The sequence below is a fragment of the Alligator mississippiensis genome, chromosome 4, assembly GCF_030867095.1.
Source record: "Alligator mississippiensis isolate rAllMis1 chromosome 4, rAllMis1, whole genome shotgun sequence".
Classification (NCBI taxonomy): Eukaryota; Metazoa; Chordata; order Crocodylia; family Alligatoridae; genus Alligator; species Alligator mississippiensis.
The window spans coordinates 44154761-44168144 of record NC_081827.1 but is presented as its reverse complement, the minus strand read 5'-3'; the positions used below and the strand labels follow the sequence as shown (position 1 = coordinate 44168144).

The window sequence follows — 13384 nt, the reverse complement described above, 5'->3', positions numbered from 1 at the left end:
TAATTTATGCAGTGTAAGAAAATGGAGAGGAAAGGGAAGATTACCTGCTTGGATGCCATTATGCCAAACATTGGGAACATTAGTGCAGGAAGCAATGCTGAAACAGCCAGGGGCAGAGCTTCTGTGAGCCAAAATATAGCAACTACAAACAGGGTGTAGGCACATTCTGCTTCCTAAAATACACAAGACATCATTAAAAAAAACATTTAGCAAATAAAACCCACTGTGGCATAAAAGACCAGTTCAGAGACCACTGACTTCTATGGTTTTTGAATGGGGCCCAGATTTTACCCACACCTTGTTATTTGTTCCTGATAATATGAAGTATGCTGTTATAAATAATTAATAATAAACTAATGTATAATGACATGACAGTATTTAATCCATTTTTAAGTTAGTTTTTAAATATTTAGCTCAAGTTCTAAGCACAGAACAGTTAAAACAAGCACTTCCCTTTTGCTTCAAACACAATTCATCAGACATATTATACAGGGATCCTGCTTTGACCCATGAGTTAACATAAATCAAAATACTCAACAGCTTAAAAAAAATCTTAGAACTCTGTGATCTCCCAGGAAAGTCCCAGACAGAACTTGGGTCAAATCCTGCTCCCAATGATATCAATGAGATTTTTGTCAAAGGTCAGCAGGATAAGGATTTCACCCAGCACTCTCAATGTTGTCCAAGATTTACAAGAAGATTTACAGCTCTCGTTGTTTCATGCCATTTTATCTTGCTTTCCATTCTGAATCTGGAAGTACAGGCTTCCCTTCAGAGATGCCACTGAAATGCAACCATTAATTTGGCAATAAAGAATAAATAGGAAAACACAGGGTTTTTTTAGGTAAACCTGATACCTTTTATTAGACCAACTCAAATAGTTGGAAAAATTCTTTTATTTTTTATTAGACCAACTATTTGAGTTGGTCTAATAAAAGATATCAGATTTACCCAAAGAACCTTGTCCACCTATGTCCGTAGACCAACATGGCTACAACCTACACCCCTGTAATAGGAAGACACTGCATCATAATGAAATTAGCAAAAATGGAATTTTTTTCAAATCAACTCTGAGCTTTAAGTTTGCAGTAAAACCAGGTGAGTTTTGTTTTTTGTATCCATTTGGTTAACACTTCTGCTATAGTGACCTTTATTACCATAAGTGGTCTGGAGATGAAAATTGCACGTGTGTGTAGATTGGCCAGCACTCAGTGATGTGTTACCACATGTGTGTGCAGGGGGAGGGGAGACAGAAGAGTTTAGGGAGAAAAATGCTGGGATACAGATTCTTTTAGCTCAGAAAGATAATTTAAAATTGAATACAGATCAGTAACAGCTAAGTATTAACTCTAATAGCAGTAGTCTATGTGAAATGAACTTTTGGCACCTGTTTGCTTCTCTGTGACAGAGTGCCTCTATCACAAAACTTTTGTCCAATTTGACATTAATTTGCAAGTTTGTTTACAGGGTCTGCAGAAATGGGATTGATTTTTGCTGCCTGAAATTGAATCCTGAAGAAATATGATGAGGTGCATTGGTGGGTGAATGTGAAGAATGGTAGGTGAATGTCCTATCTGTTCTGTAGAAAAAAAAAGTAGACTTCATTTTCTAGTACTCTCAATCTAACACCTTTAAGTTGTAATAAAAATGTCTGATTATTATAGAGAACAAGGGAAGAGTATCTTTTAATGTTGGTATGTATCATGTTCCTTTGGAATAGGTAATGGTTATATATTATTTCTTTCCATTTAGAATTTATGGGGGGTAGCAGTTCACTTCTCCACGGGAAAAGTTTATATCACAAAATTCAAGGCACATCAGGTACTTGCTCTAATATCTGCATAATATGGATCTAATATGACCATCTTAAAGGTCTATGCTTGTGTTTTTATGCAATAACTTCACATTTTCTTGATTTTTTTGCTTGTTTTTGTTAGTTTCACATATTTGTTTTAATGTAACTATTTCTAAAGGATTTAATGAATGATTATTTCCCCCTTCACTCTGTAATTTTATAAATGGGAGTTTTCCACTGAGATTCAATGACTTCTGAATGGGACTCCTATGTGTCATCATACTCTTAACTGAAATCAAATCTATACCAAAAGAAGTACAAGAAAACCCTTACTCAGTGTGGTTTTTTATTAACATGGAATTGGCATAACAAAAGTCACTGAAGCTTGAGCGGAAGTTACTGATTCCAAAATTACTTAATAAGTATATCTTATGTAAAAAAAATGTGTCCTGCCATATCCTATTTGTAAGTGACCAGCTCTGGGATGTATAACTTTATATTAAAATCTGGGTAACCAGATGTGAAAATGACGATGTGGATCATGTCAGACCAAGAGGTTTATTTATTATATTAATTTTAAAAATAATGAATGCAGTGGGTCTGATTCTAATTATCCTAACCTCTCTTTATTAGAAGTATAAGGGGCTTTCAAGTGGGAGCAGAATGTATTTAATGGGACCGTAATTTAGATGGTGACTAAGATTGTAGAACTCTTTGAGGCACTGTCTTTTTGTTCTGCTACTGTACACCAACTAACAAAATGAGGGGCATGATCTTGAATATACTCTTATGTCACTACTGTAAAATAAAACATAATATCAAGTTACACTTAAACACTTAATCTGCCCCATGTGCAAATGTATTAAGATACACTTTTAAAATACATGCTCACATACCAGTGTGAATGTATTTGGTACTCCTACCTCATTCAGTACCCAGAATTAACCTGGTTGGGGGGGGGGGGCAGCGAATATGGTTGTACACAGAGCCAAATTAATCCTCTAGTGGGCCCTAGGCAAACAAACTCATGGGCCCCTACTTAATACTGCATATTTATATTACTTTATTCACTTAATTATTTTAATATGTAAAATAAGCACAACTGGCCCCCTCCTTCACTTAGGGCCCTAGGTGTGTGCCTGGTTTGCCCATGCATTCATCTGGCCCTGGTTGTTTATACAGCTGGTCAGAATTTTCCAATGAAATATTTTCTCATTAGAAAATGCTGACGCTCGTTTGTCAAGAGTAAAGACAAATGTAACAAACCTCCTTTATGGACTTCCTTGGAGCTGGGACTTCCAGAAAGTATTCATGATTCTGGGTTGACCCTGCCATGAAGAATTCCCCAGGGCCAAAGACCCCACGTGCAGACTCTCAAGCCAGGTAGCTTCTCACTCCCATAGCCTAGAGTGCTAGCTGCCTTAGGAATCAGCCAGTCCAGTGAGCCAGGTGGCTGAAGAATCTGGAAACCCTGGCTGGTAAGGGATGTGGGGAGGAAGGAAGGTGGGTCTAAGGGCCTAAGCTTCCGAGTCCACAGCAGGCAGCCTACAGTTGGGAGGTTGGTGGGGTGGGGAGTGGGGCTTTCAGGGTGTAGTCTCCAAGCTGTATGTCATCCAAATGTATTTTGGCATTTCCTCATTTCTCAATGCCTGATTTGGCACCTTAATAATGTTCATTACAAGGGTGGCCAACCCACAGCACATGCCACAAGTGGCACTTGGCAGGTCAGGTAGAGAGCAGGGAAGAGAGAAGAAATAGGGGAGGGAACAGAAACCAGAGCAGCAAATCAGACGGGGGAAGGGGATTGGAGTGGCACTGCAGGAGGGTGAAGGGCATACCTGTCAAAAAGGTTGGCCTTCACTGTTCTATTAGAGATTTTGAGTGTTCTTTTAATGTGTGTGTGTGTACAAGCTATAAACTGCTGTAGCCAAGGAATCTTGATTTCCTATTTTGAACAATAGTCATATATTCAATTCCCAAATGCATAAAGACTACTAATAAAAAACTATTGAGAGCGAGACATGTGTATGAAACTCAGGTCTCTTTGTCCCAGACCATTTTATACATTTCTTAATTAACACCTCTCCTACATATAAGAGTTTTTTCAATCAGTAACATGGATTAAATGATAAGATTAGCCTACCCATATATCATCTTCATTACTTGAAATAATTTGAAACCCCACAATCACATGCCTCATCTTGAGAGAAAAAGGGCAGATTGTGCCATAAAGTCAATTTAAGCAAGAAACGTATCCTGGGTTGTTAACCCTGATAACTAAGGTCCTCCCTTTGTGCACAACATTGGTATAGTATAGGAAACAGCAATGCGCCCCACTGATGTGTCTAACACTAATAGACCACCTGTGACAGGGTGACTGTCTCCTTTGAAGTTATTTGGGTTTAACCTCACATGTGACTGATCATTTGTTTCCTAGTAATGACTCTTAGGCAAGTGACCTGTAGAGCAGAAATCTCTAGGGTCTTTGAGAAGAGGCCCTAGGTTATCTGGGCAAGGAATGATGATGTGCTCCATTAGTTACATGTAAAGAAATAAAGCTGAAGTGCTGAATAAAGGTCCTTGAACCATACCTGTATATATTGTCACTCTTCTAGGGATTGAGGGCACTGAGCACCTACAAACCTGTTGGGGATAAAAAGCTCATAAAAAGTGCAGCAACATCTTGTGTATCAGCATCCCCGCACTTCAGAATTGTGGTATACTGATGCTGATACACAAGACATGGGAGGCTGCTTGAGTGTGGTAATTACCACACTCCAGCAGACTCAATTGACTCTGCTCTGAAGCATTGTAATCACAGTGCATTGGAGCAGCCTCCATGCTCATGTACAGGCAGCTTAGACATTAATTAATTCAGAAAGACAAGCTTTTGCGAACAACAATACATTTCATTAGATGCTGAGGTTGGTTGCATCAGTACATGACTAAGTATGTTGTTCCCTATGAAAGTTTATGCCTCTGAACAAGCTAGTCTCTATGGTCAGGTAAGAAGTTACACTTATTACACAGTAGGTGCACAGAAAGTGCTTTACTGCCATAACTGAACAGATGGTCAGACTACAGAGTGCTGAAAAAATGGCAGATCCTGCTCTATGATAACCCTGGATAGATGTGGTATCAGACTTCAGTGCTGCAAGTTAGAGTGCCATAATGAACATTTGTACAAGATCCCATTGCAACTCATGATAGGTTACATTCTGCTGCCACCCACGGGACTTTGTGGTGTCCTGCTTGCCCCCCTCCTCCCAGGTGGAGCTGTAGCCTTGGCCAGAGCTCGTGTGGTCTGCCCACATGCTGAGCCAGCCCTGCCCCTGGGCTTTCACTGAAAAGAGTCAGTGAAGTCTCTTTCCCCAGGCCAGCCCATGCCCTCCCTCCAGTTAGTATAGATCCATCCACACAAAGAAAACTGCTTATTGTTAAATTTCTCTTATTGCCTATTATCATGGGTGCAGGAGAGCAATGCTGAATGTGGGTTAGCTGCTAGTTTACTTCTGTTCACAGTTAGCCTGTCTTAATAATAGATTCACCTGCACTGATTTCTGGCAATGGGCAAGTATGGAAGTAAAACATATACTTGAACATGCCCAAAATGTACATCAGTACAGATATGCATATTAATATGTAGCATCACTACTTTCTAAGTTGTCTGGAGAAACCAAATGCATGTGTAAAATGTAGATTTTGAGAAGCACTTACTCTACCTGTGCTCAATACAGAATGCAGGACCAGAAACCCATGAGTCCAGCTCACAGACCCAAAGTCTCAGAAATCTTGGATGCATTCAATGGCCCATAAAGAAGCAGAGAGTGTTTCGCTGTTCTCATGTCTTAAAGTCAATTTCTAATAATTCTGGTCACTCAAGTAATGGTGTGGAGCCATGTGCACTTGATAGAAAGATGGTTCAAACAGTCTGTTACAGAGTCTGAGGTATGCTGCTGGGAGTCCTACAGATACATATGTAAGGCAGCTAAGTCCAGGAACTTCAGTTTTGTCAAGCTCCCACACTGTATGTTTTATTAGTTACCATTTTTCTGTTGTCACTTTTCCTGGCTATATGAATAATAATATCCAATGGTTTTGCTAGCCTTAAAATAGCATTCTTTTCTTTAACCCACTAGTCATGACCCAAAGGGTATGATTTTGTGTGTGCTTCGGCACTGCAGAATTATTTCCCGCCACATGGAGCTTTCTTTGCACGGTGCAATTCTCAGTTGCATAGAGAAAACCCCGGTGCAAAGGAGTTCCCGCCACCCATATGTAAATTTGTTTCCCACTATTGGCTGTTCCTAAATTATTCCCACGTGGCGGCTAGCGATTGGCCTGCTAGCTGTATAAGAGGCTTGAGCAGTTTCCGCCCAAGTTGGAGGAGGAGAACTTCACATCCATCTTGTGAAGAACTCTAAATGCGCTGTGGAGCCTAACAACCTCCGCGTGTGCCTTAAAGGAGGATACAGGGGCCTCATCAACCTCTAGCCCCTCCCCGTCACTGCCTGATCCCACGACGTACCCCACCCTGTGCGCTCGTGGAGAGTCACCTTTCGGACTCTCATTTCGGTCGGTCCACGGAGCCTAGCAAACTTCGTGTGTGTGTATCCAGAGCTCTGTCCGGGTTGTTTCAAGAGGCTCAAGTTTTCTGCGGGTCTTGTTCAAGTTTTGTTTTCATTTTGTAACTGCAACTCAAGAAAGTTTTCCTGCCTGCACCGCGACCACCTATGGTGTAAGTAAAATAATCTTTAATCAACCTCTGCGCGTCAGTGCCTAATTCTAGTTCGCCATGCTGACCCTTTCCCTGGCCCACGTGCCCGGGCTGCTGGCCACAGCCCCTCGGCCCCGACACTACTGAGCAATCGAAAAAACACAAACCCCAAAACTTTTTTACACATTGTTTATGATGTTCCCCTTAGGAAACGGCTCAGATTCTTTAATGGGAGGAGAGGAAACTCTTTCCTGCCTTCCTAATCTGCTGCCTGCAAAAGAAGCAATGATTTAATTTTCCCTTCTGAATCCAGTAGATTCCCTAAAATCTGTACAGATTTAGGAAGCCAAGAGACAAACAACACCTCTCCCTGCCCCACGAAAACCCTAGTGAGTGGAAGCTATTAGGTTATCCCACTTGCCAGCTTGTACCCCAAAAAGGATGACTTAAGATCACCAGGTATTTGGTACTGTGGCAATATTCCATCAGTTCTTTTTTAATTGCCTAATAAGCTGGCATCCTAACATTAGCAGCCAATAGGAGGCATTGTGTGCCTGCAGGACAGGCAGTAGAACTACTACCTGCACTGCCTGGACTATCGTTTACCAAGAAATGGGTCAAAAGTTTTCAAAGGCATCATTTGTTTTCGCTCAGGGCAACAACATTCCCATTGTGCGTTTTCTGAAGTAGTTTAATGGATAGTGCAGTGAAATTTGGTGGGGGGAGGAGTTTTTGGGTTGTTTTTTTTAAGTGCATTGCACAGTTCTTCAGTCACATGCAAATTGTTGAGATGTAGTAATACTTAAATCAGAAATTGGGGTAATCTCCCCTTGATTTCAAGTAGAACAGGCTTGGTTGTTTGTACTGTACTGTTTAGTCTATAAAGTACATCTCTAACCTGTTCTTGTTTCATCTCCTAGCATGAATTAGAGAAACTGCCTGAATTGGGGAACATCACATCCCCAGCTGGGTTAAGAGAAGTTACAAATATTCAAAAATTCCACAGTTTAGAGGAATGGGGAGAGAGCAGACAGCACGTTCAGGGGTGAATGAAGCCACCTAAGGCTTATCAGGTGAAGCTGCTGAGCTGTATATACCTGAAAAAAAATAAACATAGAGCTAGTTATGTGTGTGGGTGTAAAGTAGGACGCAAAGTCTTGTTTGAAATATTTTAATAGCACTCAACTTCCTTCATCTGAAGGCTTTTGTGGGGGTGGGGAAAGAACCAAAAGTAAACTGTATTTCTTGTTTTCAGGATCTAAAATCCATAATATCTACTCTCTCCATATTGTATTTTCCAAAGTGATTTCAGATGCATCTGATGCAGTATGTGACTGTGTATACTCAAAGGTATTTTGTAATGTCCTGATGCAAACAGCATCTTGTTCAAACCAAGTTTGTGTTTGCCTAAGACTTAGGTTAGTGCTTGACTCTGAACCAAAAACTCTCTGGACTTGCCTAGTTCATTCAAAAATCACTTTCATGTAGATAAGGGATAAAGCCCTAAGTATGTCATTTCAATTTAGGTGTGTAAGGGAGTATTTGCATTAGAGTCTTGGATCTGAACCTGGCATATAGTTTTGGTTCCAACACTAGGGGCATTTTTACATGTGCAAGTGCTGCAGCACTGAGTGCTTTGAAAAGCACCTGGTGCTGTGATGCTTGCAGTTGTGTAAGTGGTGAAATGTGCATCAGCACTGAGAAAAATGGCAGTAGTGTGCTTTTGAACTAAAACACCTTGGAGGTGCTTTGGTTCAAAAGTGCACCACTGCCATTTTCTGTGCACTGATGCGCATTTCGCCGCTTATACAACTGCATGCGATGCAGTGCTGGTCACCTCAGCTCACGTGCAGAGCAGACTTGATTAATTGAGTCTGCTTCAAAGTGGCAGATAGATCTCTGGCGCATCGTGGGGAAAAAAGGCATGTGTATAAATGCCTTAGAATAGTTTTGCTTACATTTGTTCTTGAAGGGTTACAATTCTGGATGATAGAAAGCAAAAAGAGGAGATGATCTCTCCTTATTTCTATCATATACCTCCTTTGTAAGTGTCTTTTTTTTTTCAAATGAATTCATAATGAATACCATCACTTGACAGTGCTTACCCACAGGACCTGTGGCCAGTTCTCCCAACACCTCTCCTGATGAGTGAGGCCCCATGCTAGGACACCATGCAACCCATAACGGTAAAGTTCATCCCAGCTCCATGTCACCATGACAGGGACCCAGGCCCTGGGGAAAACATGGAGCCCATCAGGGGGAGGAGGGGGTAGCAGGAGAGGAGTCAAAGCTACCACAGGCCACCCACTGTGGTTATTGCCCTCTCTTAGGCCATTATGAACAAGAGTGAGGGGGTGGGGGACAAGAAGGCTGGGGCATAGAGGGAGGGTGAATTGCCCACTTCCCCTGCCTTCTCCTGCTGAAGTCTAGAGCCCACCCAAGGCACTTATTCCCCCTTCTCTGCCCCCCACCCCTGCTCTTGGGTGCTTAAGAGAGTATGTCCCATTCAATGGGATCATAAATCTACCTAATAGACATGTCCTTGCTGTTTCTATAAAGCCATGCTGTGCTCCATGGGATATTTGAGGCTAAGCACAGACACCTCAAACACTTGCATGTAACTAGATCCCCCTCCCCGCAACATCACTCATGGAAGGGCATCAACAGATAGCATTTACTGAGCTCAGCAGGCAAAGTATAAGCAGCAGTTATACTCCTACACAAAGTCACCCCTGGTCTTGACAAAAGCCCCCTACCCAATGCCTCCCCTCCAAGGTTTTGTGTTTGTTGTGGTCGTTTGCTTGACCCTAAACACTCTTCCAGGTTCTGTCACCCCTTTGCAAGGAGAGACCAAGCTGAGACACAGGTGATGTTCAACAGGTACTCTTTATTAGACACAGTTAAAGCTTGGCAACCGCAACATTTTAAGCTGAGGCACGTCTCTTCCTGTGTGGTGCCCCTGGAGGGAATTGGGGAGGTAGAAGGGAAGGGGAATGGTGCCTGGGCAACTTGGGTTGTGGGCATCAGTGGCTGTGACACAGGCCCAGAGGAGCCCAGGGCAGGAGACCTATGGCCCAGTGCCAGGCTGTGGGCACTCAAAACCTTCCAGTCCTACTCATCTGGGGAGGGCTCCCGGTCCATGTGGGTGGGGAGATAGTAGGACAGGGCTTCATGGATCTGGACAGCCTGATGTGATACAGGGCTGCGGCCACACAGATTGGTGGAAGGCTCGCCCTCTCCCCCATCCCTGTGCTGCGAGTGTTCAGGGTGCCAGGACCAGTTCATAGTCGAAATGCTCCCCATGGCGGTCCAGCTATCGTCCATAGGGCTTCATGAGCCAGGGCAGGAGGGGTAAAAGCTTGGCCCCCATCCTGGGGAACAGGGATTTGTGTAAGAGGCAGGAATTGTCTTTATGGGTTGTGTGAAAGTCGATGGCCCAGTCATGTTTCAGATGCCTAAGTTTTCTCTGTGTGTGTGCAGGGTGCGTGCATGCGCACGCATACACACACACACACGCGCACACACACACACACACAACCCAGACACCTGGGACACACCACACACACAAACACACTGAACCCAGGTGTCTGGGACATACACATACACACCCACCTACACAAAAATGGAATCCAAACATCCTGACTGCTCACACACAGAGAAACCCCAGGCTTCCAGGACACACCACACTCACAAACACAGAACCCAGGCATCTGGGGCATGCACACACATGGTGGGTGTAGGGTGCACTGGATGATCATGAGTGGGTTGGCTGGCTGCTGGTTCATGGCGATGAGTGCACATGCCATGACAAGCCATTGTCACTTTAGGTCCAGGTGGGCAGCTGTGATATCCCACAGCCTCCAACAGGACTCACACAGGGAGACCAACAGGACCTGCTACAGCTCCTGGGTTTCCCTGCTTGCTTGGGTGCACAGGCCAGGAAACAAAGGCACGTGCAAATTACAGTGGTAGGGGGTTGGGGGCATGGTGGCCCATGCCCAGCAGCCAGTCAGGTGTGGCTTGGCTATTCAGCTTTGCTCAGGAGTCTTCAGCAGCCCAGGGAGCCCATTGAGTGCACTGGGAGGCATGTGAGTGCCCTGCTACCTGCTGAGCTTGGGCCATGCAGGCAGGCTGTGAGCTCCCTCTCCTCCCAAGAGCTAAAGTGCGTTCTGCTTACTCCTAACCTAACCTTGGGCACTTAGAGTAAAGCTTGGAGGTTAGAGCATGCTCACCTCAGCCTTCTTGAACACCTGTACTGAGCCTATGATGCCCTCCTGCCTTATCTTCTGCCAGAGACAGAAGTAAGTGTGCCAATTAGGACTGTTGTGGTATTATAACAACTAGAAGGTTTCTTTCATACCCAAACTATGCTGTTAAGTGTAATGGAAGCATTTAGCTTTTAAACTTTAAAAGTGGTTACTAGCAAAGATTAAGAATTACTTATTAAATGTTGCTATTGTCATTAAGTGTTTTAAATCCCCACTACAGCTGGCCAGCTCATCTGCAAGCTGCAGAGAGAGGGTAGGCTATAGACACATAATCAGTCTGTCTTGACTTCATCCCTCATGAGGAATAACAGTGCTAGGAACACCAGAAGCATGCCCTCTCTGCACTTTATTTGCTTTTGCCACTAGCATTCAGCCAGGGGTCAAAGACAGAGATGGTCTTTATGTTCCCTCTACGTAATCTACAGCACAGCCCCACCTTTAGTACTGATATATACAAAAATACATTTTTAATTTAATCTAATTTCACTCCACTGGAAACTTCTGTGTTTGAGTTGGATCTAGTGGTTTGGGCTATGTGCCAAATTCTCTGCTTGCAGAAATGGTTCTGGTTCCACCAAAGGCAGTACCAATTTATATTGACAGAGATTCAGCCTTACCTTTTCCCCTTATTTATGCCTGCCCCTTTCTTTAAACAGTATCTCACTGAATACACTTAACTTCAAGATACTTCCTTCCTAGTATGTTGTTTTTACTAGAACCAAGAGAGAATACAAATCAAATGATGCTGTTTTAATTAATGATGGGCTGAATGAGTCAAGAACACATTAAGAGTGAGCATAAAACTCAAATCACTCTACTGCTCAGGGGAAAAATCTTTTCATTAACATTTTGACCATTGTCTAACAAATGACCTACTTAGATAAAAATGGAAAAGGTAATTTTGTGTTAATGGTAAGCATGCCACAATTTTCCACAACAGACATGATTTGGCTTCAGCTGTTCAGTTAATACAAACACTGTAGTATAAAGCACTGATTTTATTAACAGAAATTGGATTTTTTAATGCAGATTCTAACTTTTGCTTAGAATGCAGATTCTAACTTAAGCAAGAGGTTTTCTCCCTTCCTCACCCAACTTTAAAGTACTTGCTGAGTTTTTCTTCTGAAAGGCTCAATGAGATACATTTAAGAACAAGTGAAGAACAGTTTCAAGAAAAAAGGGGTAAAAAGTAACTATAGCAATGGGCAAGCATAAGATATATGACAATTATACAGGATATCATGTCACACTTGCTGATGTTTAAGATCAGAATTTTTTCTTTATTTCTTTTTTACATGGTTGGGCGGGTGGGCGGGCGGAGGGGGTGGGGGCTGCAAGGGAGAATTTGGTCTTTTCTTTAGCATACTCCTTCCTCTGCACTCTGGGCCTTGGGAACATGGGTTATGGATAAGCCTATGAATTTATGGGGAAGGAGTGGGACACATGCTGTGATGAAGACGTTGTGAAATATCTCAGCCCCATGAGCTGCATTTCAAGGCAGCTCAATGAATACACTGTTAACCTTCTGTCCCACTCAATTAAACAAGGGGACAGGCTTCTACTCTGGTTCTTTTTCCTCCAGTGTGACTCTATGTTAGACAAGAGTTAATGTTCCTGTTTTTTTAATGTAAAAAACAGAAAAGAAACCATAATTTCCCTCCTTTAGAATAATAATAAAAAAGCACATAGTAATCTTTAAAAGGCAAAATACAAGGGAAAACAATCTTAAAGCCATGGTGAAATATACTGCAAATAGATCGAGCTCTTTCAATGTGACCAAAATTAAATACTAAGGGCAGGATTTTCAAAGCCATCTGGATGATTTGGATTTTCAATTCCCACTTTGAAATGAGAAATCTAAGCCTAAGGAGAGAAAATAGATATGAAGCCAATTCTAGAATAACTGCCACTGACATTTGCATTATGGCTGTTCTATTTTAGATATCTCTGTAGAAATGCCATTACAGGATAAGCATTCATGATGCAAACATATTTCATAATTCATGATGCAAACATACTTGAGAAACTAACCTCTCTGAATGTGCATTGGAGATTCACAGAAATGTATAGGCATATACAATTGCCTCATATAGTAGGTCACTTACTTTGGTTCTGATGATGAGTGGCAGTGGAAGCAAGAGCAGTGGGGTGAGGAGAATGAGCAGGAACCTTCGAAAGACCAAGAGCTGACTGAAAATCTTCATTGTTGGTGACTGGAGGCTCAGCTTCCCTGCAGAAACTACGAAAAAAATCAGATGGCCTTTAAGTAGCTGCCTCGGATTAATATTTTTCTAAACTGTCACCTTTAGCCATTGCAAAAGATGGGCTAGTGAAGCTAAGTTAAAATTGAATCTTGTTCTTTATTGTTTTAGTGTCTTTATTAACACTAGGGAGATAAAGTGTATGTAATAACCTGAGCCTAGATTTTTCCCCTCCTCGTAAGGTGAGATGTTTCCTTACAATTTTCTTTTGCCCCTGAAAAAGTATTTTTATAAACTGAATAGGGGATAGTGAGCCAGACATGGAAAGGTGTTAAGAGATTTCTAGTAATTTTTTAACTGAAGACAACCCATATCTAACAGGAAGCATTTTCCCTCTTCATAC

At 42.3% G+C, this 13384-nt stretch overlaps 1 protein-coding gene across 2 annotated transcripts in view; it reads right to left on the bottom strand.

The window, feature by feature from the left end:
• SLC13A1 (solute carrier family 13 member 1) overlaps window positions 1-13384 on the bottom strand; it is a 92460-nt gene that overhangs the window by 32775 nt on the left and 46301 nt on the right. For both annotated transcript variants that reach the window (XM_059725927.1, XM_059725928.1), the window contains exons 2-3: window positions 12886-13019; window positions 45-173 (exon numbers count right to left, since the gene is read on the bottom strand). In XM_059725927.1, the coding sequence (XP_059581910.1) occupies window positions 45-173; window positions 12886-12984 (228 nt within the window). In that variant the 5' untranslated portion in view covers window positions 12985-13019. The remainder of the gene's footprint in view (window positions 1-44; window positions 174-12885; window positions 13020-13384) is intronic.